At 32.6% G+C, this 26,591-nt stretch overlaps 2 protein-coding genes across 6 annotated transcripts in view; one reads left to right on the top strand and one right to left on the bottom strand.

The window, feature by feature from the left end:
- LOC127859558 (uncharacterized) overlaps positions 1 to 26,591 on the top strand; it is a gene marked incomplete in the record, with an annotated part of 282,340 nt that overhangs the window by 24,753 nt on the left and 230,996 nt on the right.
- LOC127859680 (mucolipin-1-like) lies at positions 524 to 26,507 on the bottom strand. Of its 5 annotated transcripts, none has more exons than XM_052397211.1 (17): positions 26,349 to 26,507; positions 25,471 to 25,530; positions 24,816 to 24,967; positions 23,466 to 23,562; positions 22,782 to 22,876; positions 21,960 to 22,092; positions 21,556 to 21,664; positions 18,827 to 18,917; positions 18,040 to 18,133; positions 17,612 to 17,724; positions 17,328 to 17,486; positions 16,465 to 16,578; positions 16,060 to 16,182; positions 14,809 to 14,925; positions 6,816 to 6,841; positions 1,002 to 1,034; positions 524 to 550 (listed from the first exon to the last, which is right to left on the bottom strand). In XM_052397211.1, exons 2-15 carry the CDS (start codon positions 25,481 to 25,483, stop codon positions 6,818 to 6,820), a joined length of 1,434 nt encoding a protein of 477 aa, XP_052253171.1. In that variant the 5' UTR covers positions 25,484 to 25,530; positions 26,349 to 26,507; the 3' UTR covers positions 524 to 550; positions 1,002 to 1,034; positions 6,816 to 6,817. The 5 variants fall into 5 exon arrangements, with proteins under 5 accessions (XP_052253171.1, XP_052253164.1, XP_052253156.1 ...); XM_052397204.1 differs by lacking the exons at positions 524 to 550; positions 1,002 to 1,034; positions 6,816 to 6,841 and adding exons at positions 4,303 to 4,653; positions 4,841 to 5,000; positions 5,174 to 5,341; XM_052397196.1 differs by lacking the exons at positions 524 to 550; positions 1,002 to 1,034; positions 6,816 to 6,841 and adding exons at positions 4,304 to 4,653; positions 4,841 to 5,000; positions 5,190 to 5,341.

The raw sequence follows: 26,591 nt of genomic DNA, 5'->3' as shown, positions 1-26,591 counted from the left end.
GTTCACATTAACACTTTCAGAGTTGTATTTCTCTTATGAATTACTTAAACATGAATTTTAATTAAATGCATAGATTCAATTCATCAATTTTGGGTCGTATTTATGCAATCACGTTATGCGTGATTTTTAAACATCACACACTGGAATCCCAAAAAACACGGATTTTCTCACATGGTTAACATAAAGTCACCTTCACGTTTACGACAACAATATTCTGATTGGCGAGAGAGGCTACTTTAGCAGAAGATAACCTTCAATCGGTCGTCCCGTGGTAGTGAAGTGTCTCGCGTTTAAGGAAGTGATTGTGTGATATTGTAAAATAGTTAGACAAACAACTCCCATATTGCAATTTCTTTGTCAGAAATCTATTTTTATAACGCCTTTTCTGGTATCATTCATAATGAAAGATATCTTCTGCTTACCTATCTAAATTGCAAATGTACAGATGAATAGACGTGATATGAAAACTACGTGTCAGTTTGCCTGCCATAACGAAATCTGTATATAAATTACCTGCTTGAGAATAGTTGCTTTTTTGTGAATTCTTCACCTAAAGTAATAAAACGAAAGAAAATAGACATTCGAAAATGACTTGGGTTAAGCTCGTAACAGTTTAGGTAAATAAGCGAATGAATGGCGTTAGGGTAAGACATGTCGACACATTAAAAGCCCGTTCCCTTATTCATATAATACATTTTATGGCATGTATGGATTTTAAATATCAACGGCAATTATAACCTTCGCTAATCAACAAAGGATCTAAGATAAAATAAAATAAAATATAACAATCAATTCTGATTTTACGTGTGATATTTAATTTTTAAATATATATCATTGATTAACATTTTTCACTTATGCGTTAATATTTCCCACTCTGTAAATCATTTAGGTTCAAAGCTCTTAACATCCAATCAGCATTATCTACTGTGTATATGTATCCCCGTCGATATTTTACACATTTTAATGGTGAGGTGTAACCTTTCTTATGTGGTTCATTTTACCTTTCGTTGTGTCACATGACGTGTTCAGGTGGTCTGTAAGAAAAAAATTCAGTTGAAAGACATATTCAGTCTTTGGTCAATGACAGTTGATTGAAATATAATTGTAGGTATTAAGCAGCTGCACATGTAGATGTGTTTATGAGTGAGAAAGAAAAGACGTGCTCGATTCCCCAAATCGATACCAAAAACTCATACTCACAGATTGAATTGGAATTGTAACTCATCATAAAAGAGCCCTTAACAAACCCTGTCGTGTATTTAATATCGACACTTTGAAAGCATTTAGTTTATGATTTAAACATCACAGGTAAAATTTTAGTAACCAGGTTTAAATTAGATCGCCTAACTAAACGTAGGAAATAGAGTGCCTGAGTTCATCAAACTCAAGTTAAAAAAATATCGTAACATTAACACATTACAGTTGCGTCCCTTGAATGAGGTGGATGTGTTTTAACACGTGTATAGTTTTCTCGATTTTGTCAATATTTTAGTAAAATGGGAGTGGATATTACTACTTGGCATGTTCGAAACGGATGTTTTGTAGTAAACAAAGACGTACCAAATGTGTGAAGGTGCAAATTTGTCTAAAGGAGTTAAAAAAATCGATTTGTCTAAATTGGCGCTGGTAATCTTGGTAATTATGTGTGGCAATGTGGAAAGCAATCCTGGTCCGCCTTGACAGGACCCGGCACGTAACAAAACGCAGAACCTTAACTCACGGGCCTGTGAAGGTCATTCTTAAGCTACAACCCCTCGAATAGATGCATTAGACGGCGTGCTGACGAGGCAGCGGATGTGTCATCTTATGCCTTTTCTCAACCATCGCCATCGCCAAGATCATTGGATAACAGCGGGACTACTCAAACAACCAAATTAGGTCATCCATTGATTCCAGTAATGTTTCTTAGATGTTTACGGTTCTAAGAAATATGAAAACTGACCTACATAAACAAAATGAAGGCTTAGAAGTGATACTACATTACAACGAAAAGTAGTGTCACAAATGAAGAACAAGTTAGACCAGATTAAAAATCAATCCCGTCGAAACAATCTTCGCTTTAACAGTATATGCGGATATTTAAATGAAAACTGGGATCTTTCGGAAAGAAAAGTACTCGCATTTCTATACGATACTTTTAATTTAGGAATCGAAGAAGATACGCTCGAAATCGATCGTGCACATCGCATATAATCTCGGGACCCAAGCAAATGTACAATCATGGTACGATTAACACGATTTAAAGACTGTTAACTGATTTAAGGACCGGCGAATAGGCTGCTACAACAATATCGGTCATACTCTGTTCAACAGGACTTTAGCGACAAAGTACGTAAGCATAGTTAAATTCTTGGAAAGCGTATGGTACAAGAGAGAAGAAGTGATAACTATTCCGTAATACGTAATGATACATTAATTGTAAATGACCAAGTATACAAATACAATATCATTACACAGTCAATTGTTCCCATCGGTACGTGGCGACCTACTAATCGACAACGTCCTGCACGTGGGATACCACCTGGTCACCCATCACCGAGTGAATGGTAACAGCGTGATCAACCACGTATGTGAGCGCATCCAGCCCAATGATGAGACCCCACCACCCAGAGAAGATATAAGCTCTCACGTACGCTACGACACTTCATTCACGGACTAGGAATTTGGTCATAACCCAACAAACAATGACAGCACGGGGAGATTACTCGATGCTTGGTAAACGCATAACCAATCTAGAATTTAAAACTTATTTATCTTCATTTGATATTATTAGTTGATGTGAAACTTGGGAAAACTGTTGTTGTGAATTTAATTCATTGATAGAATCCTACACGAGTTTTGATCATGTTAGAGAGTTAAATACAAACAGTATACGTAACAGTGGAGGCATATGTGTTTTTACGTCTAACCATTTACAGAAGTTAAATATAATCTCACGTATTAATACTAATTTTAATCATTGTGTTGTTTTGTACTGTAATTTCTAAAAACATGAAATCACAAGATGTCATTATGTATTACATTTATATCTCTCAAGAAGGGTCACCAATATATAACCTGACAAATGAGAAGAAAGGTATTCATTGGATGTTTTCTAACTTAGAACAGTTAAAATTAACATATCCCAATGCTCTTTTTTTCTTATCAGAATACCTAAATTCTAGAACGCAAGATTACTTAGATTTCATACCTTGCTATAATTTACAGTATATATTTGGAGACATAGAGTATGAAACCAGTGATTTCGATATGCAACGCGTGAATAGAGATAACTTAAGAGGAAATAAGTTTGGAAAATCGTTGGCAAATTTATGCTGTGTGCTTGATATACACATTCTAAATGGAAGATTCGCGACTGATAAGGAAGGCCATTTCACGTGTGTTTTAACAGATGGGGCAAGTGTTGTCGATTACATGTTTGCTTCATCAGAATTATTTGCGAAAATTATTGACTTCAAAGAACTGATCATTTTTCAATTAACTGTCGAATAAACTTGGAACACATAAATAAAAACCGCAAAGATTTTGTCATTTATAAAGAAATATCGCGCGTAAATAAATATAAAGGATACGTAAAGCATATCCTAGCCTTTTTATTTGCTTGAAAGGTTGTTGTTGTTTATTTAACTTAATATTTCCAGTATGTGATGTTTAATGAAGAGCATTTTATCAGATATTCGTTTATTACTATCAATAATGTGATAATTCTACATACAGAACTCATTTCTGTTAAGTAATTCAGTCTTATCACAAAACCCAAATTTTTGTTTATATCTGACATGTTCAACTTTAAAGAAAATAACGGGTTTGTTGTAGTTAACCATATTTTGTACTTAATCCTTTTAATACTTGATCCGAAATTACCCGTACTTTGAAATTTTGACCCGCCGACCCGACCCAAAGACAATTTTCGACCCGTGGAAGACCTAGCTCCTATTTAGCTGCACACTGTATTATGCTTATTTATCTCTCCGTGCTCAGTACTGTTACATCTTTAATGTCTTTCCCCAACCTTTGAAAAATGATTGTAAGCGCATTTTCAAATTCTTTATATTGAGTCAGTTTTGCAAGATATATTGTCCTTTGCATTTTAATGTATTCTACAGAATCCGTTGAAAAGGTGCAGCAAAAGGAATAGCAGGCAGAAGTTGAATCCGATCTGCAAACGAATGCAGAGACTGCAACGCATTCTCAGGTTGCGCACAAAACAACCAATAATTATGAAGAATATATTTATTGTGCATAACATTTAAAAAACACTTTCAAATATAAATAAATGGTATGATAAAATCCATTTATTTCAAATGTATTATTGGATTGTGAGTTTTTACCTTTTTAAATGCATTGAATGTCTGTAGGCGGGAAATAACAAGTTAGTGATGCATTTGTTCTTGTGTGGACAAGTAGCGGTTAGTTGCAACTGAAGACTCCGTTGAATCATTGCCTATAACTCCCCTGAAGAAAAATATTCATGAAAGAGCAAGGTGTGCTTCCCCAACAGTGATCGATGAACAGCAATAAAACACAGCCTTCAGTCCTCACCAAAGGTTAGCGGAGAACAGCCTGTCTTCACCGGGGCTGAACCGTGAACAGCTTTCTTCACCGAGACCAATCATGCCAGTTTCCAGCAGTTCGTCTGCTCGATTGTGTTCCCTTGACAGAACACAAACTTTCGGTTGAGGGTGTTTGTTCTAATTTTTAACTATATTCGTGGTTGTTATATAATTTCTTTTCTGTAAAATTAATTCGTGAACAACACATTAAAAAGATTTTTCGTAATAAAACATAAATTAATAGAGGTTATTCTTTTAAAAAATAATATGTTTATAAACATTTTTACAGGCAGAAATATTGCTATCCTCCGTTCCTTTGAGGAAATAAAGCGGGTGAGCAAGTCAATGTAACCTTCGCTGATGCAGATGCTAAATGGACCTGTCGGAACTGCTGATCTGCCAGACGGTGTCAGCCTCCCAGTAGTGAACGTGAATGCAATGCATGAACTGGAATAGAAGCTTTGAGATGACAAACCAATGCGAGTCATGGTGTGTATTATCTTATCTTTTTATGCTAGTATTTTATGGCTTTCCAAAAGTATTGTGTTTTGTCCTTGGTAAATTATCTTAGTTTTTTTCTTTACTATTATGAAAGTTCTACAATATAACATATTTTAAACCTCTGAATGTTTTGACCTTGTAGGTAGACTCCCTTGCCAATATAGTAGGCTCATCGTTGAAAACAATGACCAAGCGTCTTATGGCAGAAGTCCTTGACAACCAACTGGCTGTCGAGTTTAAGTGGAAAGGGCGTGGCAAGATGGGCTTTCAAGCGTTGTAACAGTGTTCTGTAATTCAAAGAAAGTGTGTATAATCACAGTTTAAAAGCAGTTGTGGAAATAATATTAATAAAAGCCTCAAATATATTTGTATAACAAGTGTTGTCTTAGGCCTTCAAATTTCCATTCATGGATGTGTAAAAACTTCCATAATCCCAATCTTAAAGGTTTCATGTATAAATAACTTTTAATTACAAAACTAATAAGATTAAAAATTATTTTATGAAGTGATTTTAAACGTATTGTTTGATCAATTTTCAAATCTGATGATTGTTATTAATCTATGACCGTAAGCATGCATTGTTTTTACATGTGATATATGATAGCTTAATGAATAAATTTATAAAATAAATTGGTATAAACGTGTCAAGTTTGAATAGTTTAGGTTAAACTTATTTTTAAACATTGAGTATATGAATACAAATGTTTGCACTTTTTTAGGAGCTGTGATAGAAATTTTTTCCACAAACAAGAAATAATGAATCCGGTTTTTTGTAAAATAATGGCTGCGCGATGCCAGTGACCGGGATGGCGGTCGAAAAAAGAGTAAAATTACTAGCTCCAGCTCCATATTTTCAAGATTTACTGTTATAGAATATGCCTGAAGCAACTTCAACACTTAAACAGGCCAAATGGGCATACATAGCAAGATAAATTACCTATATTTAATTTTTTCAGATATTCTGACAATAAGTTTATTTTTAAAAGCTTTTAAAATATTAAATGAAACGTGTGAGACCTTGACATCTTTTCCAGTAGCAAAGGCGATTTTCATAATTTAACAGTTGTATACTCGGATTAATTTCGCCTGTTTACTTACATTTTTATTAAATTTGTTTTAGATGTAATGTTATGTAGCTGCAGAATTGATACGAACATTAAAATTTGTTTTCTCAATCAGAAGCTATTGTGAAATAACTGTATAGAACTTTGATATCGTTACACCCCTAAATAAAAGCAAATGAAGGTGTAAATTGAGTGTACTTTATGTAACATTTATTTAGGAATATTAAGATACAATCCATGTTATAAAATACTTTTGTTTGATTGACCATTTTAGTGATGACATTTTGACATAATTATTGTGAATATTCTGTATGACCGTACTTAAGATTATAAAATAAAAATATTTTTTTTAAAGAAGCAAACGTTCCTTGACATAAAGTGAAAGAAAATGGAGTTAAAGTATTAGGCCCACAATCAGCTAGTTTAGATGTAATCTGCAAACAGAACATTATTTAAAATGTATATTCCGTATTTTAAATTAGAAATATATTTATTTTTAGTAATAGTTTCTTTTTGGATACAATTGATAACTAAATGTATAAGTTTGTAAATAAAGGTTTAATTGGTAAGATGACACACAATTAATTTCACATATGCAAATGTAAAAACAACACAAAATGATACAACTGTTTAATATGCATGTAAATAATATGTAAGTTTATCGAAATTTATATAAATGCCAAATATTAATGCTTACATTTAATGAATATTGCAGAACATGTACTGAAAAAAAAGAAAATTGAATAATATATATGTTGTGTTAATTCTATTCGTTTTTATTATTAGTGTACATTAATGCTAAATATTGATAAATTACATTAAATGAATAATGCAAAATATGTAAATACTATTGTTTTTATCAATGTATGTAAAAAGCAATTTATATACATTACATGTAAATGGGAAAGAATAAGAGCTAAATAGGAGGTTGCTGTACACTGCTCCTTTATTGTCCCCATCCTTCCCCTCTTGGCAAGTCAACGAACAATTGTTAAATATCTTTCAAACTTCAATTCCTTTTATGCAAATATTCAATTACAAATGAAGAAAATATATGTGCCCAAAACCCTAAATTACAGGTATTTTACTAAGGATCGACCCTTGATATAATTAATTTTAAGAATATGTTTGTGTTGTCAAAATGGGCAACCTGCTCCTTTTTTAGCAGCACCCGGTATGTCTTTTGGGGTCCTAAGTCTTTCTAAGTCCTATGTGCTGAAAAAGGAAACTTGAAGTCTATGTTTTTGTCTAATTCTGTTTATCTTGGTTGTCTCTTAAGGAGCGTATTCATAAATGTGATTAAATAACTTAGATTTGATTAACGTTTTTGAACGTTTACTCATTTTTTGTATTTGCATTTCAGTAATAATAATATGGTTTTGACAATCATCAATACAAACTACGCTGTATAATGTACTGTATCTATATAAATGTATAGATATATCTTCGAACCTTCCCGTCTCAAAGTGACCTCCCACTCAATTCAATATCTTAACCTTTGCTTCGGTCTCTTGAACGTACTGAATTTATGTATTATGTTTTGTATATTATTATTGTATAGCGTGAAAACGTGTATTATCATCCGATGTGTTAAAGCGCATTTGTTAAGTAAATCATGCGCTAATAATTCCCGGGTTATTCCATAATATCATGCCAATGTTTGAGTTGGAAATGGGTTACTTGAATAACAACTACACGTATTTTCACTTCAAATAAGGATGTCAAAACAATAAACAAAAATAATCGTATATGAAAAAAGTTTCTTAAGAATAGTATAAATTAAAAAAATGTATAAATAATATTAATTTTTTTTCAATCTTAATAATTCAAACTTGTTCCAAATGTATCTTTACCTATTTGAAAAATAATTACCAATTTTTTACTCAACGCTACAATAACATTCATTTTAATGTCCCATTTGGTCCAATGTCATGTCTTATGCTTAGATACTTAATATTATACCAATCGCCACTCGTATGGTTGCCAGTAATACACAACATAGTAGTTTTAATCATAACTGTCAATTGGTTATATCTATCGCTTTTAAACTTGATAAATAGTACACAAACTACTTGGGACCGAAGTGTAATAATATATTTAGCGATGATATTTTACAGCATTTGCTCGTATTGAATACTAAATTAATGTTTACAGCAGTGTTTCTTTATTAATAGATTTGTGCGACTTTTATTAACGTTTTATCACATATATATAAATGTGAAAAGCCGATTAAGCAATTGACACCATCCCTTTTTTACAGATAAATGTATTAGTGCTTTATTATCGAAGATATATGTTTTGTATCATGGTTTTGTGCCTGACATGGAGTACACGTGATCTTTGAAACATGTCATTTAAGAACACTGAACAAGTGGAAAATAGTGTGGAATGATTGTATGGCTACGTATATCCTTAGCTGTTTCTTAGCTACACCGTATAGACACTATCACACACTAAAATCGTATTTAGATTAATACACAATTATTTTCTAAGGGCCAGTGAAAATAGTAAAAACTGGCATAATAACATATTTACAAAGCGCTGGTTCGCTATTCAATTTTCCCAAATCAATAATCGTTTATTAAATTACATGTTAAGAACCGGGCGTCTTTACTTTAAAATCTTCATTGGATTGTTTAATTAAACAAATGTTAACTTATTTTTTTTTGTTTTAGTTTGTTTGTTTTGAGACAAACATTTTTATTTAAAAAGAACTAGTATAACATCAGTGGTAAATGCTATCTAAAAGGAACACGAATTAATCATTAATGATATTCAAATATGTCTTACTCGCGATATTATTAATCGTCTAATTAAAACATTTGTAAATGGTTATTTATAACATTTTCACAAGATGGATATTTATAGAACTATGTTATGGCATCAGTCAAACGTGACACTATAATCAAAATACTGACAGTACTGGAGTGGCGATGCTTTTGAAGAGGATGGATATAAAAGGATCAATTTAAGTTTATCTTCATCATCACATTTAGTATGTGGGAACGAACATTTGGGTACAAAACACAATTTGCGCTCGAACATTTTAGGTACGAAAATATTTTGCCAAAAAAGTGGGTACGAAAAAAAATGTGGGTAGTACTGTACGAAAACAAAATGGGTACGAAACAAAATTTGGGTACGAAACAAACTATGGGTACGAACAAAATTTGGGTGCGAAAACAAATTAGGTACACAAAATAATTGATACGACAAATAAAGGGTACGACAAAAATGTGGGGGTACGGGGAAGAAGTACCCGTGGGGAACTTGACCCATTCAGCGAAACTCGGGTTACATTATCGATCGAATCTAAAAATAACTACATTTGGGATTTTCCCAGCGTCACAGCGTTTGAAGTTCCACCTGGCACTTTCGTGTCAGGTTCCTGTTCCGAATCTCTCGATAAATTTGAAATAGGACGGGAACCAAGCTGCCTTAACCTTTATCAATGATAATAAGCGAAGTATGCTGATTGAGAAAATAAAGCTAACTCAATCGGAATGGCTCGGACGTTTACATAGGTCTCCATTGTAAAAAATTCGTTCATTGTATGAAACGATATAGGAGGATTATTAACACATAAACACGAGCTTTCTACAAACTTAAAAAAGGTAATTAAACATGAATGTTACTGTTGGTATTATGCAATGATAAAATATACTCGAAACACATACTACTAGATGGCAACAACTTTGTCGGCTTAATAAAGGTCAAGTGTGTTTTGTAAAACATCCACATGTTCATTTTCTTGAATGTATTAATCAACTGTTTGATGTATAATCCATCAAAGTTTTCATCCCATGCATGGATTATTAGCGGCAGCAGAAGAACAATAAACTCATTAGTACATAACGTAATTTATCAAACTTTTGAAACATGAAAAGCTATACGGGTGACACGAATCTTAGCATTTCCAATTTAAAATCACATTATTATCTAAAGATCAACAAACAAATTACAGAATCATCGTTTAGCTGAGCGTTAGTTTTCCTGTCTGGTCAGTGGGCGCCGTGTACTAGATATTATGAAGCTCATGTTTCTGTGCAGGTATGTTGTGCTGACAGTAAATAACCCGAACCCATACTGCTTTTAAGTAGTACATGCTAAACTTGCATTTACAGCGAAATTAGTATTCTGAATTAAAAGTGTGTGACTTGGAATGGGGGGGGGGTCGTAACAATAATTCATATTAATAGACACTCAGTTTTGTAGTTTTATTTATAACTATTGAACTCATTATAGTCGTGTTTCACCATTCTCCCTGCAATTAAAACTTCAAATTCATTTTATAATACAAAGTTTTGTAGTCAATCAAAATCCTGTCCACTTAAAAAAAATGTTTATTTGAAAAGTTTAATTCTAAACTTATTTGTATGTTCATACGATTCATAATTCAGACATTAGTGTGTTGCCGTGCTGCTTACTAATGTTATTATTACATATACATTCTAAAACGCTGAGCTAATTTCCAATGTGAATGAATCGATATTAAATTTCTTTGGAAAGTATACATACACATATTATCTGGTACAAACTAATCTAGCGTATTCATATTACAACAACTGTTTTACAGCGAATCTCCATCAATATTTTTTACACCCAATTAGTCTGCATTGTTATCAATGATCATTTGACAAATCCTTTAAATACTTGTTCCTTTAAACAAGGCTTAACAGAACGAATTGAAGTTAGAATAACACTAACGATTGCGGTACTTCTGTTTGTTCAGTATTGGTGCTCTTAATTCCAATTAGGCCATTCGACATATGCATTCGTGTTGTCTTGCGAATACTTTATTGATAGATGTCTTGCGAAGATGTAAGTAAACGAAGGTAATGTAAAACATTTGAAGAACATTGCAGGGTCCTATAATTCTGCTTGCATCCAAAACGTTACACACAATTTTCCCATTTATTCTGGTTGTGTTTTTTTAAATAATACAATGTAGTCTATTATTTTACATTATGTTTCATCGTGTAATATAGATATACCATTGGCTTGTGAAACATTGAACAAGCCGCTGTTATCTGGCTATTTTGTTATCGGGAACTCGCTACAACTGAGTTTTAATAAATAGAACACAAGTTGTCAGTTATAATTGTATTGGTGTATTATCGTAGGGCATTAATACAATAAGACACTTATTAAAAGAACAAAACACGATGTTACCAAGAAGTCTGTTGAAACCATTGATAAGTGTAAACTCGATTTGCACCGATAGCCTTATTCTTACTGGACCTGCTCCTTGGTATTACCAATTTGCGATATTTTTTTAACATTCTTAGGACGCATCAAGTGTACCAATCGAACCTGTTTACTTCATTTTGACGTGAGTATACATCGATGGGTTGGTAAATAGTATAGGCGTATATTTCACTGATTTATCACTTTTAATCATTATTCAATGGTGGTAAACAAAGAAACTCAAACGCTTGCTATAATACACTCTATGTGCACTGAGATATCTATCGGCAATGGTGAAAGTCATATTAACTGAGGTTAAATCAACCTATTAAAATCTGGAAACGATCATATATTATTCAATATAAAGAAAGGAAACTCCAGCTGCTGGAGCAGTATTGCATTCTCAACCTCATACTTGGCAAAGCAGTACTCATGATACGTATAAGTGTAAATGATTTAACATAGAATCATTGAAACTAACATTAAACAAGTATTAACAGGAATTAAAACGCTTTCAATGTATTTACCACTCAATGTTAGGAAGGAGACCAGAGCAACATAGTTACGACTTTTGGAGGCAAGATGAAATGAATTTACGAACAAACGCATCAACAAAACTCGACAAACACTCCATTTAAGTCGTTGCAATAAAAATAATATTCTGACATCACTGAGTATGTATCGGTTTGACCCACTTGCTTTTTTGTTAAGAATTTAAAATAACATTTAACATATTGATGGTGTGGAATATTAGATTTGGACGATTCACGCTGTGTTAGGATTTGTCATCGTTCTTTGTGTGTTAATTGCTGCATTTGGCGGAACATCCTTTCCCTTCGGCAACGGACCGTTTTGTCAAATTTCTCTTAACACACGCCCCATCGGTCAACGGCGACACACGTGTGTTTTATATTTGAATCATTAAATTGTTATGCCAGCAATTAAATAATAAATATTCGATTTTTTACAATTTCAGACGAATTAAAATTCCCTTCACAAGTATATATATTATTAAAACATCGTTTAGGTCTACTAAAATACTTTGAATGTACCCGGTCACGGACAGCAGAAAAAAAAACGGAATATATTAAAGATAATTGTATTTTTGGTTATACATTGGTGATAGTTGGATGGATGTAAGGATGAACATATGGATGTATGAATGGATGGATTGGATAAGATAAATGTATTAATGGATGGATCTATGGATGACTGTATGTGCGTAAGGATGTGTGCGTAGGCTATTTTGGGTGGATGATTTGATTGGTCAATTGAATTGATAGATTGATGAATGGGTGGATTGATGGATGGGTTAATGGATGGGTGATTGATAGATGGATGAAAGAATAGATGGATGGATGGATGGATGGATGGATGGATGGATGGATGGATGGATGGATGAATAGATACAAAGAGAAGTATCGTCCATAATATAAAAATATATTTACCATCGTTGGGAAAATAATTACACAATAGATGGGCAATAGATGCCAAAAGAAAATGCCAATAAGATCAAGTAAAGACTTGAAGACCATTAAGAGGCAAATGATAGGGCAAAAAGATGACTGAGACTAAAAAGCACGATTTAAGCATAACTAAACATAAACAGAACATAAAATATTATTGTCTGCGACTATAGACTATTTAGAATTCAATTGATGTAATTTACTAAACCTATGACTAATGGTTATCGTATAATACTTGCACAATTAATTGAAAATGTGAAGACAAATGATACACATCTTTCCCATCAATGTTAAAAGTAAACGATTCTATCGCAAACCGCCAAAACGACAATTTCTAACTTTTCTCAAAGATAAAAAAGCCATTTATAAATGAGACAGTATAATACCACCATTTACGTATAATCATGCTGAAAATACAGCTTCGTTAATTTTCATCATTCGAAATTGATAACATTATTAAGCATAAAACGCGAACAGATTGACCAATATTGAATGAGTCTACTGTTTATATTAAATTATGTTACAGTCCGTGGGCAACTTATAAATAGTTCATAATTGTTGTAAGTTTCAAACCCAAAGGAAGAACAGCATTTTACTTTTGTAAATGTATATGCTTTTCATTAGGATCTAACTAGACAGTTCGGTCGTAAAACATGAACAATTTAGTGCATTTAAAGACAAACTTTAAAAAATGAATGTGAACAATGTCCAGTAAGAAAAATTTAACGGACGACATTGAAACCAACGCGCATTAACGACAGTATTTCGTGGACTTGTTTTAAAACTGTGTTTAACCTCGTCTCGCTGTTATTGAAATATTTGATAAAACATAAAGGAATGGAGAAAATTACTATACGATAAAACATTATTGTCCGAAAATGTAGCAATTTATATCACGGTTTAACGGATCAACGTGTAAGGTTGACACTTCAAATACATAAGCTACTGAAGACTGGATTGCATCGTTGTCCGCTCTGTGTAATAGACAATTTGCAATGTTTGATCCCGACTTACGAGAGTGACACAGGTCGAAGCAAAGGCGTTATTGGTTAATTAAACATTTTTATAAAAACATCTAATACATTTTCTCATCTTAGGAAACATGCCTGAATTAACAATTTGCTTAAATGGCTGCTTGACGAATTAATCTTCGCATTCACCGTTTACTATTCTCTACCATTTGCGAGTCATGATATAGTGTTAATTTGCCAAACGTCTGGAGGAATAAAGTAGAACGAAAACATTAAATGTAAGTATTTGGTTAACAAATCGTTTAACAATCGTAGAAAATTATGATAAAATGATAAATACAAAATTATTTGCTTTAGAATATATATAAACTTTAAGTTTGTCAGTATCGCATGATCAACATGATCTTAATGGTGCATTTTCATGTTTTGGTAAACTGACAAAACTGAAAAAAATTGTTTCAGATTCGCAAATTTTCTTTGTAGTTATGATATTTGTGAGGAAACAGTGATACTTAACTAACATTGACCATGCTCTTAAATATCCATTTTGTGCATCTTTTGACGATTTAAAAACATAAAAATAATAAAGCGTTGCAACGCGAAACGATTGAATAGTTTGGATAATTCTGTTGTAGTCGTTATATTTTGTGATACTACGAGGATTGTTATATAAAGTATAAAATACCTCACTCCTGGTATTAGAGCGTATGGCCGAGTGGTTAAAGCGGCAGACATTTACTCCATGCATCCAGGGGTCAGTGGTTCATGCCCCGTTGAGGTTTACTTTTTTTCTTTCTTTAATTGTATTTTAACCGGAGCTTTTGTGATCCAATGTTTACATTAATAAATATAAAGCATTTAGTGACAAACTTCAATGCATGCCAATATCTATGTAAAGGCCTGTTTAATCCATTACAATATAAAATCCTCTGTTAATCGTTTCGCCAATTTAAATTCACAGTTTTTACATTCTTGCTTCATGAACACCTTCGCCACTTTTATGTGGCACTGTATTGACACTAGCACTGCAACGAGAACATTTAGTGAATGATAAACAACGCCATACCCACAACTGTTCACCAAGAGTAATTTCCATGAAGTCTTTGAGTGTTTCTTTTCGGTTCAGTGCATCATTATCGCTTTCGTTTGTACCTTTATTCTTGCTTCCCTTTTTTTGCTGTTTCTAAAATGAAAAATGTTCATACTTAACAATCATTTTTTCGGCAGGTTATTATATAAATCTTTGCAGTATTAAACTTTTACTTTAATTTACTTTAAATTAATCTTCAAATTGATACAAAGGCGTGTTAAAATTGAGTAATATTAATACTATTGACAAAATATTTATCAAACAATGCGATGATGATCAAAATTAACTGGTAACGTCAGTTTTTTACAAATCATATTTGACTTTCGTCAACAGTCCAAAATTAGTACGTACTCCAATGGTCTTGTGGGCACTTAAAAATATAGCGATGAGAAGGCTGATAGCAAAGACAGCAAAGACAACGACGAAAAGGATGACATATATGCGTGTGAACCAAAGGATCCATTCTCCACTGGTGATGGTTGGATGTAAGGATGAATGGATGGATGTTTGAATGGTTAGATTGGATTAGATAAATAAATTGGCTAGTTTGAGTGGAAGGTTTGATAGGTCGAGTGTTGGGTGGGTTGTTTGCTGGGTTGATGGGAAGGTTGGTTTGTGCTGGTGGGTGGGTTTGTATGGATTGATGAAGGGATGGAAGGATGGGATGAATTGATGGATGGATGGGTGGATGGATCCGTGGGCGGATGGTACGATGGATAGATTGATTGATTGATTGATGAAGGAAAGGATTGATAGATGGTAGGATGGACCGATCAATGGATGGATGGATGGAAAGGTTGTCGGGTGGGTTTCGGTGGATGGGTTGAAGGAGCATTTGATCGATGGATGAATTGACGAATGGCGCACTGATGGACGGACGCAAGTATGTATATTTGTTAGTATGTATGTACTTACTTTTGCATTGAACAATTATATACACACGCCATAATCATTTAATTATTTAAGCATGAAGTTACATTATGTATTATTAGTAACATTGTTAGTAACAGAGGGTGTATATCCCATAAACCTTTAGTAATTATCTGTTTAACAATTACATCTAAACCGTTTACTCGATTACTCAGTGTGTATGGTTATTACTCGGGCTGAATGGAAAATACACCATGTGCACGTGACCGCTCTAAGCTTATCGGAGTAGGTCAATTTTGTAGGAGGTGATATATTTATTGATATGTTGTATATATTTCTTATTTGTTTCCAATATACCTTCCTGTGGTAAGGCCCAATCACAAAGTAACCGCTCATCCAAAAACCGATGAACAGTACGCTCACGCATGCCAGGTATGCCAATACATTCCAAAATGCTTTGTACATTGTCTTGAACAACAACTAAAATTCAAGCGAAAACATGGGTGTTGTTCATTTTGTTCATATTTCCTTATAATAAAAGTAACATATTAAAGAGCATTCACAATTAAGTAACAATTTTCATTATACCCACTTTGTGATTTATAAAAGATTAACAAATGTGATGATTTCAATAATTTAGCTATTTTTTATATACATACTGATATGCTAAATATTCTTTAATGCGAGTTTTTTGTTTACATAAAAGACGAAAAAAGTGCGCTGTTGTCTGCATGTAAGCATGTTTAAAATAAGAAATCTTACGTTAAATTTCACATGACTCTTTGAAAACCGTAGAACTGTGAGCCAGCTAAAAAGACATCCGATTCCTAGAAAGACTGTGTTCTTATCTATCGTTGCCAACTGGAGTTCATTGTCCTGCAATTACGGAACATAATCATACAAATCCTTATACTTAATAATCCGACACTCAAATTGATGTAAAAAGTAACAGTTTTAAGAACAATTAATCTCTAAATATACTTTATCAGTAGAGAATTGATTGGTGTCATCAGCAAGTTTTCTATTTCAGGCGAGCAGCAAATTGCATATTTTATATATGACAAAAACATCACAAAACTAAAATAATTAATTGTGGAGCAATCTTATGCAATTGCCAATGTAAATAAGTTGATATTTAATCCATTTCATAGATAATGTTACGTATTGTATTTCTATTAGTTTTGGGGAGTATTTAACATTACATGTATTTTATTAAGACTTTAATGTTTAATCATAAATTAGGCATGTGTCTATAAGTTTATTTCATTCTGCTTACGTTTACCAATATACAAGTCACGTTACTAGTGCGTTTATAATTTTAACAATAAACTAACAATATTATTGAACAATGTGTTCAAATGCAGGTGAAAAGGGCAATTCTTTAACTCTAATTAGATAAATGTTAACATGTTGAAAACCAACATGTTTACATATTAATGAATAACAGCGATTTGTGTATATTTCCTTGATACATGTATGTTTACACACATTGATGATGTAGGATGATAAGTCTATAATATTGATAGAATATACGCTCAGCTTTTAACATAATACAATGAACAACTACCTTGACAGTGTGTTCTAGATATGCTGAAAATTGAATATTTAATTAAAAATATACCCACCCCCATGGTCAATACTGCAACGGATCCCAATATGTTAAAAACGTCTCCAATTATGGTTAATATATCCCAAATAAAGTTCGCAAAGATGTAACGGTAATCAGAACTCGACAACGTGTTGTGTTGGTCCATGATTGTTTGTGGTTTCTTTGATCTGTAAATCTACAAAAAGCATTAAATGTAATAGAACATCTGAATATAAAATCATTTTTGTGACTTTAAAATTCACACAACATTTGACGAATTGCAAAAATCAAACTAAACTTTAGTTACAAATATTTGCTCACACAGGCAAGAGCAAATCCCAAAACTATCTTGTAAACCGCGGCTGCCATCGTCATACTACTGAACACAATGACTGCTATGCAGATGCTTTTACTTGAGTATTCCAGCACGGGCTCTGAATGAAAAAAACATTGAATTGTAGTTCATTTGGAATTTACAAGATTATCAACATTTGCCAGAAGATGCTTCCATTGCAAACTCTGAACATAGGGTTTTACCAGGTGTTTTTTTAAATACGACACATGAACGACAATATGTTGTTCAGTTTTAATAAAATTGTATTTTTCGTAATGTTTTAACATTGTTAATCAGGTGCATTCCTCTCTATAGCATAAATTACACATTTGAAACGTATTTATTGGAAATGTGCTTAGGTAATTATGCAAGAAATGACTGGTAACGGTTTTTAATATCGCGGCATTTACTTTACCTAGATTGTTCTTCCCAACGCATTTTATTCTAGTGGTATGAGTCTGCAAATCTACAACCACTTGACCGTTGTTTTCCAAGTCACTAAAAATCACCTACAGTGTATAAAGAAGCAATAATAAAACTGAATAATTTTATCTCTGTGGAAAGAACTCGTTCAGCATGGGTAAAGCCTTGTTTGAAACATATTACATATTAAGGTAACGACCAAGTTCGTAAGATAGGTTAGAAAGACTCAGTCGCATTTGAATAAGTCTTCGGTAGGGACAAGCAAAATGAATGCGGATTGCCCAATAGCAGCATGGTAATACGTGAATAGGTGTTGGAAAACCAAGGTAAAGTTCAGGTGTTAAGATACACATATTGCCTTTATGTTTTGGGTCATAGATCATAAATATAGTCCATTAGTACTGAACCTTTCACAGTTTATTCATACTTTTGAATAATTTATGCAGATAAACAATTATTTTGTCTGTAGGGCTAAGGTCGATTCTCAATGTAAGTTGTGTTCATAATAATACAACGATTGATCACTTGTCCGAACTTTGTCCAGAAAAGACGGGTTTTTACAACTGTTTCAGTTGATTAGCGCGAGGAATAGTATTATTGAGAGGTACAATCAGATCATAGGAAAAAGTTCAATGTCATATATGAGAACAACAGTTAAATATTTGAGATTCATGCTTAAGACTTTGTACTATCTATATGGCACATGCTGTATTGCGGCAATCGCGATATTTTTGCATTTTCGTCTTCGATATAATGGTAACACTCATTGAGTCTCGCACCTCGCCTTGTATCCACAGGCAACGGGCTTTTCGAACGTTTGCCAACACGCGAACAGAGTGCATCTGGAACTCTAAAGATGTCGACAGCATCCTGAAACAAAGATTTAACTATGAAACGGTTTAGAAACCGCAAAGTCTATGTGATAATAGGTCGAAATCCGTGATACCTTAGATAAAATAGTCCGTTTCCTAAAAAAAATAACAAAAGCATATGGAATTTATGTGTTTTGTAAAATAAACAAACACAATGTTTATCAGCATGTCCTTTCTTAAATATATCTCATAACAGTCGCGCTTTACATTAAATAAAACAAACTACCAGTGTTATAATTGGTTCGAAATAAGGATCAAGCTTTGTATGTTGTTGTATAAGGAAATAGAAAGAATAACTTGATAAAAGCGAAAACTATGTTTCTCTTACAAAAAAAGATAAAGAATGAGTTTAACGTGTACGAACATATTGTTAACACCTGCCGGATATTTAAGAAATTATTATTATTAGAAACAACTGCATCGTACAAAAAGGCTTTGAGGCAATTCCAATAGCGACTGTAACTAAAGGTCAGAATCTTGTTAAAGAAAAGACAAGTGAAGTGATAAAACAGGTATGATAATCCCAAATGTCAGAGAATAAGAATTGTGTGTGGCATGTTAAGGATTGGCATGTACAATAGAAATTAAACGTTTACAACGAATTTTCATAAAAAAACAAGACTCTCATATTTTGAATGCATAATACCACATTAGTTGTAGAATACTTTGAAAAAATATATATGTTGCTCATCTGGAATAATATCTGAAGAACGTTTGCAAAGACATTTGGCACAGAAAACGACTGTTGTGGCCAATTTTAATACCAAAGGACAACTTATGCAGTATATTGGACTGACCGTGATGGAAAAAAACAAGAACACCTGCAATTGGCACAAATAAGAACTTGGGTGGATTACAAAATAAATACACTATGGTAAAATGGACTGAACACAACGTCTTTAATTGGTCAATAATTGAAAAAGTGTAGAATGGTTAGGAGTTATGCACACATTTGAATACATGTGTTATACAGGTTTGAATAATATGTATATGGCATTATTTACTATGCTTTTTTATAAATTTGATCAGATAAGAAACCATTTTCTTCTTTATTTAATTTCTCAATCAGAGTTGAGGTTTGTTAATACAATACTATAATTTTATTATATATTTTAAGGAAATATACTTCAATAATAATTGTATTTGCGCATTTGCATATATTGTGATGTATTCATTTTACTCAATAGTGGTATTATTGTTTTAATTAATAAGTTATGTTACTCTGATTAATGCTGTAAAAGATAAAGTATTATCGGAGTCAAACTATTGAAATAAAACATGCTAATATATAAACATATTTTTCATTAATTATGCTCAAACGGACAACAAGTTTTTGTTTGTTGATTGAATGAGTGATATCGACACTTAATCATGATGAATTTAGAGGTTTTTAATGTTAATCATTCTAGCCCTCATAATCAACGTCCTCGTCATATTCTCATCATAGTTATCATCATCATATTTACCAGTACCACAATAATCAACACAAAATAACAGTTGAGCCGTTAATAACCCTTCACCAATATAACCACACTCAACATAATCAAAATCATTTATGAATCACAACTGATGATGGAAATTCATTTCAGATCAATCATCATCATCATCACCACTATCATCATCATCGCCTTCATTATCATCAGTATTATTGTTAATATAAAACCTATATAGAGGATATTTGCTGGATTCGGTGGAATATCGATTTTATTTCACGAGTGATCATAAAAAAATATTTTCACGAGTGGCGCAGCCACGAGTGAATATATATACTTTTTATGATCACGAGTGATTTAAAATCGGTATTCCACTGAATCCAGCAAATTTCATTTTTATTTTATGTTTTTTCACCGTTTATTTACATTGTGAAAGAGTTTAACTGAATAATTTGGCTGGATTTATGACGTCATTTCGTCGTAAAAATGACGTCATTTCAAAGTAAAACAGTGAAAAATATCGTTATTTTTCACTGTTATTTTTCACTGAAACAGTGAAATATCACTTTTATTTCACTTGATATTTCTCTATAAACCACCGAAAAGCATAAAATAAATAGATATATATATATATAATATGGTATAAGGCGTATGGCATATCGATTGAAAAGTAATACTACAATTTTCTTTATTTAAGAATGATTTATACTTGTATTATTATGTGTTTTTCATACTTGTAGAGTCATATTGTTGGTACTCAATTTCGAATGATTTTTATCAAGGTACACTTATTAGATAAGATTCAAAATAGACGCGAAGTTGTGTTTCTATGTTCACTCAAAATGTGTTTGTTTTTGTTTGAATAACATCTAGCAGCTATTCAGGAACGTTTTATGTAATCGTAATTTTGATAAAGTCTATATAGGTGCACTATTAAAATGAGCGAAATTACAGTTTTCCAATGTGTAGCCCTTGGCAATACTCTGTATTAAAATGAAACAAAGTATTAAGTTATTCTACTGATTCAGATTTTCGTGTGTATTGTTTACCATCATTAGCATGTACGAGATTCATTATGGTCGTATAGTCATAATAGCTTTGAGCTACACATATATACAGATGTTTTCAGTTATGGTTCAATGCTTGATAAATAAAGAAACTCTCACGTATTTTCTTATTTGATAACGCCAATTATAAGCTTACTTCTTTATTGGTTGGCTGATGTTTGCATGATCCAGTTCCTTCGATAAATTATACGTGTAAGCGGTATCCCCAGCTTGCATAAGGCCTTTATCAACAGCAATCATCTTCTCTATTGAACGGTACATAGAACACATTTAAAATCATACATTTAACTAGAAACCGTATTATTTGTCATCCCCAGAAAAATGTAAGGATGACAAGAAATCATGTTCGAACCTACTTACGAGTAGAAAAATACAATATCATCTAATGCCTGGAAGTATTCTGCCAATATGACTTTTTCTTTTCTTTCTTCATACATGTTTTGACGTTGTTTTTGTCGTTAGCCGATAAGAAAAATGATTATTATATACTAATTAAACAATCATTACTTTCACAGAACACACTGTTTCTAAAGTATTTACCGACTATGTTTATTTCGTAACTGCTGTTGTTTTCCGAGAAGCCCGGATAGTCGAAGTACGTGAATTTGATTTCCATTTTGTCCTCTGGCTTTATCATGTAGATCCCTATCGAGTTTTCCTCGACATTGTGATACTTTGATAAAAACAACAAACACACTTTGTATAACTATTTTACGTAAGATATATTACTGTGCCGTAACAATTAGGCTTGTTCGGGTAAAAGGTTTATTTGGTTGATAATTTTACAGAAAATTAGACTGCTAAGAATTTCGCAACCTCTATACTGGTGACCCTATAACGTAGGCAAAGGGTACCTGTAAACATTCCGCATGAACGTTTCAAGTTATAAAATGGAGAGGTATATGTGATATACACCTACTGCTATATAACTTTATCCGTCACAATACGTATTACATACATTATTGCATGACAATTAATGGATTATAAGTGATAGTAAAATTGTTTAATACGACAGATGACCTTCCGATTGTTTAATACGACAGATGACCTTCCGATTCAGAATTTATAATTTTGTTATTGATACAATACGAATAATCTAATTGTTAACTGACAGACGCCCCTTTCTGTTGACGGATATACCTTAACAATATATTGTTCACAAAACGTCCGTTGAACATTATTTTATGACGTGGTTACGTCACTATAAATCTACGAAATTTTAAAATGTTGGCATTGAAGGCTTATTCATAAATAAGTTGTCTTACTAATTTCTATTTGCATGTAAGTATATAACTGGTGTATAATACACACTTTTTAAATGTGTAATACTAAATGTTTACATAACTGACTCATTAAACTTACCCGTTGCACAGCAAAGTTGATAGCAGAAACTAGATCGTCCACAGTATACTTCGCGAACTCCCCTTCAGAATTAACGCCGTTGATCACGTCCCAACCTGTAAGATAATGATTGCCTTTGTCGACAAATAAAGAATTATCAATTCAAATAATGTCGTATCAAAAGTACGTACAATTTAAAAGTTCAAGCTGTTAGATTTCGTTCCATTCATCGGAATACATTTTCCGTGAAAGACATGTCATACAAATAAACGTATATAGTAACTTTGGATAATTTATATTGTGTTAGGAATACTGATGATGATGATGATGATGATGATGATGATGGATAGCTTGTATCCCTAATCATGTCGTTTGAGAATGTAGAGACTATTTTATATAACCAGAACATATTCATTAAAGTTGATAATGTCATTATGGCTTTAAGGGTGTATTAATCCCCTCCAAGTGCAAACATCTGTTCGAAGGATAGAAAATAGGGACCTCGAAAGCTTTAAGGTACAACAATATGTTATCGGACAAAAAGCTAATGAGCAATATAATACAAATGCAGAGAAATGGACTATCAACGTGTATTATATTGTTTCTAATCGTCCTATATGTTTATATCGCAAGCATGGTCGAAATATTATTGGTGAGTCAAGATCAAGCTAAAAATGTGAAAATGTGATTTAATTGATAACGTACGGGAATCCCAGTCTTTGATAAGCAGATGAGAGAGGGTTTCGCGTCCACGATTTGCTTCATTTAAAAAGCTGATACGGTCGTTTCCGAAGTAAATCGTCTGTAAAAAAGATTACTTAAGTTATGAACACCAGAGGTTCATTCACATAATGTTGCTTGCTTTTTATACTGACATCATAGACGTTTGTTTACAAAGGCCGATACGCTTATGCAAACTCATATGTTAATACATCCATGCTATCAAATCAACGGGTAAAGAAACACGTATTGTTATAATTCCCCTGACGGATTATTGTATAATATGTTACTGAACCGGCACTTAATGGACCACTCGCAAAAACACAGATTGCTCCGTCAATCTAGTCACGTGACAGAGATTAGAAAAACTCAGACAGAGCAGATTGAAACTTCATAGGCAGTTGGCGAGTCGTCAATTAAACACTGTCCGGTGGTTTTACGTACACATGTTTTTAATGATTAAATATTGATAGATGTTCATTCTTCAATGAAAAATGTACATACAAATTTGACCTTGTCACAGTGTGACAGCTCATAAAACAGCAAACTTCTTTAATACTATTTATATGTTTCAGTGACAGTTTAAGTTTACCTGTTAGAACAAGCAAGATGAAAATATTGAACTAGATTAAGTTTTTTTGTAAAATTGAAATGTGTTCATCATGGCCGGCAAATACGTAAATGCCAAGGAATCTTAAGAACGCTTTTCTTTCGACAATCAATTATTTTGATCAAGTCTTCATATACAACAATATGCATTCACTGCGCATACGGTAGAAAAGTAATAATAATATGCACTTACTTATGCTAGATAAGATTTGCAAAGTGTTTAAAGCTTGTACGAAAACAGTTTATAAATTAGTTTTCGCATTGGTATAAAAATTATTTGATTTTATGTAAGAATCATTACACAATATAGTTATAACAGAATCTAAATGGTAAGATAAACAGCGGTTATTTGATCACTATTGTTGATAAAAATGAACATATACATTTCTGTATATAAAGTTAATATTAAAATGAAAGTTCAAACACCCCGATATCTACATTATCTCTCAACATATTGACAATGTCTTTTATGACTATTTGACAAAGCGGATAAAACATGGCTTCTTTCTATTCGTATACAGTAACACTTTCGTGAAGTACAAGTATGATTAAAAACATCAACTGGTAAAACTTCAAACACAAAACTGCCGAACTTGAACTAGCGCCAGAAAAGTAGTTGATCATGTGAACAATGTAAGTGTATGTATATTTGTCGCTGAATATATAGTTTTTATTCAATCTAATTATGTGTTTTCTTTTGGATAAAGCACTCATACAAATACATACCTGTGTTGTGATGAGCCCTATGTTAACCACATGGATAATTAAGAAAAACAAATGCAATGGGTGCACAAAACATTTGCCGTTTTTGTACTTCAGAGCCTCGTAAAAATACCATACTGGATTGCAGTAACAGCCGCCATCACGTCCATTTGATTCTACAAAATATAATATTGGCCAATGATGTTAAATTGGTGCGATATTTATGGTGTTATATGACGCTATGATGCGACATATGTCGCATGCATTAAGAATACTCAATAGTTACAAAGATGTGGTAACTGCGATGGTGCGATAGATGTGATGTCTGTGTTCCGTGCTGTGTGTTGTTAGTTGACGCAATGATACTACAGATATGGTGTCCGCATTGAGTGCTATGAGATGACGAAATGCGACCGTTAAGACTATCGATTGCGCTCTGTGTAGCTTTCGTAAGAAATCAAGAAATCAAGTTATTTCAAAGGCATCGAAAATGTCGATATTAGACAACACTTTTAGTAAGTGAAACCATTGGTTTTAGTAAACGAAATGTGCGTCAGACTTAAAAAAAATAATTTCATTAACTTTATCCGGACCTTTGGTATTTACGACATCTTACCTGTAATTAGATTGTTAATATACAATTATACAATCGTGTACGCATTGACCATGTCACAAATACCTGCTTTATCCATAACCGATGTGTTTGTGGAAGTCAAACTGGAAACTGATGCGATGCGAACTGAAAAATAATTGATCCAATACAAATAATCATTCTCATTACTTAAGTTGCTGAACGTACCAAACTTATCTAATTTCGAATGTTTTGCATTTAGGAATTTTCACGTTTGTAACACAAAACGACGGAATAATTAGGGATGGTTGTGTTGTTTTGGATAAAATGTATTATGAGACATGAGCATACTGTTCAATCTTATTATAACACGCCGTAACGGCATAGTTGGTGACGTATTTTCACTTTTATATAGTTGAATCTGGATCGAATACCGTTGGGAGCAGCTTTTTACTTTTTTCTTTCGCTTTTTATTATTATGTTTTTTATTAATTATTCTTTTTCAATTAGCTTAACTCATGTCGAGATCATAACTTATGATCAAGAATGAAGCAGTTCAGTTGTGCTCCATGGAATTGTTCCTGTCGTTGGAATAGTTTTTCTTACGATTAAAGGTCACCGGAATATGTTTTTTTTAAACTTTGTGTGAGAAATACTTAATGTACCGACAAATATTTGCAATTTGGTCGTTGTAAGCTTTAATAATAGAATTTGAGTGGCGAATGCATTGTTTACAGAATATTAGTTAAGGTTTGACAAAGAAACTTTCAAAGTCCATGCAATATAATCGGAAGAAAAAGTATAGGAATACTCAAAAATCATAACTCCATTTGTTATTAAAGTAAACAAAGTATCGTTCAAGCACAAAATAGGTCGAGATGCATTACAGCATATTCATAAAAATATAGTGATAATTGATAAGCTTTCTTTCTACGTTTGTTTGCTTTCAATCATCATATATAGCAGTAGTAAAATAAATTGCTTACCTTTCTGCAGATGAAGCGGTAAGCATACGGAATGACTTTATGAATCATACAGAGTTTCACGAATGAGGAAACATAGGATCTAGTTTGCAATGTGCGTTAAAATTGTAAGATATTCATGTCTACGGTGTCATTATTCAGATATGAAAACTGATAACCAAGCGTGTATGTACGTCGACATAACACTCATGCGTACTTTTATCTCGTTTTATTTTAAGAAAAGTGTAGTATATCACTACAACTATC

Source organism: Dreissena polymorpha, chromosome 1, assembly GCF_020536995.1.
Source record: "Dreissena polymorpha isolate Duluth1 chromosome 1, UMN_Dpol_1.0, whole genome shotgun sequence".
Taxonomy (NCBI): domain Eukaryota; kingdom Metazoa; phylum Mollusca; class Bivalvia; order Myida; family Dreissenidae; genus Dreissena; species Dreissena polymorpha.
This window is presented reverse-complemented; position numbering and strand designations above follow the sequence as displayed.

Bases quoted from the DNA above. Each gene is read 5' to 3' on its own strand.
- LOC127859680 (XM_052397190.1), bottom strand. The intron at 18,918-21,555 runs GTAAGCTTATAA...TCTTTGTTTCAG, and splicing joins ATCAGCCAACCAATAAAGAA to GATGCTGTCGACATCTTTAG. The intron at 18,134-18,826 runs GTGCGAGACTCA...TATACACTGTAG, and splicing joins GCCTGTGGATACAAGGCGAG to GTGATTTTTAGTGACTTGGA.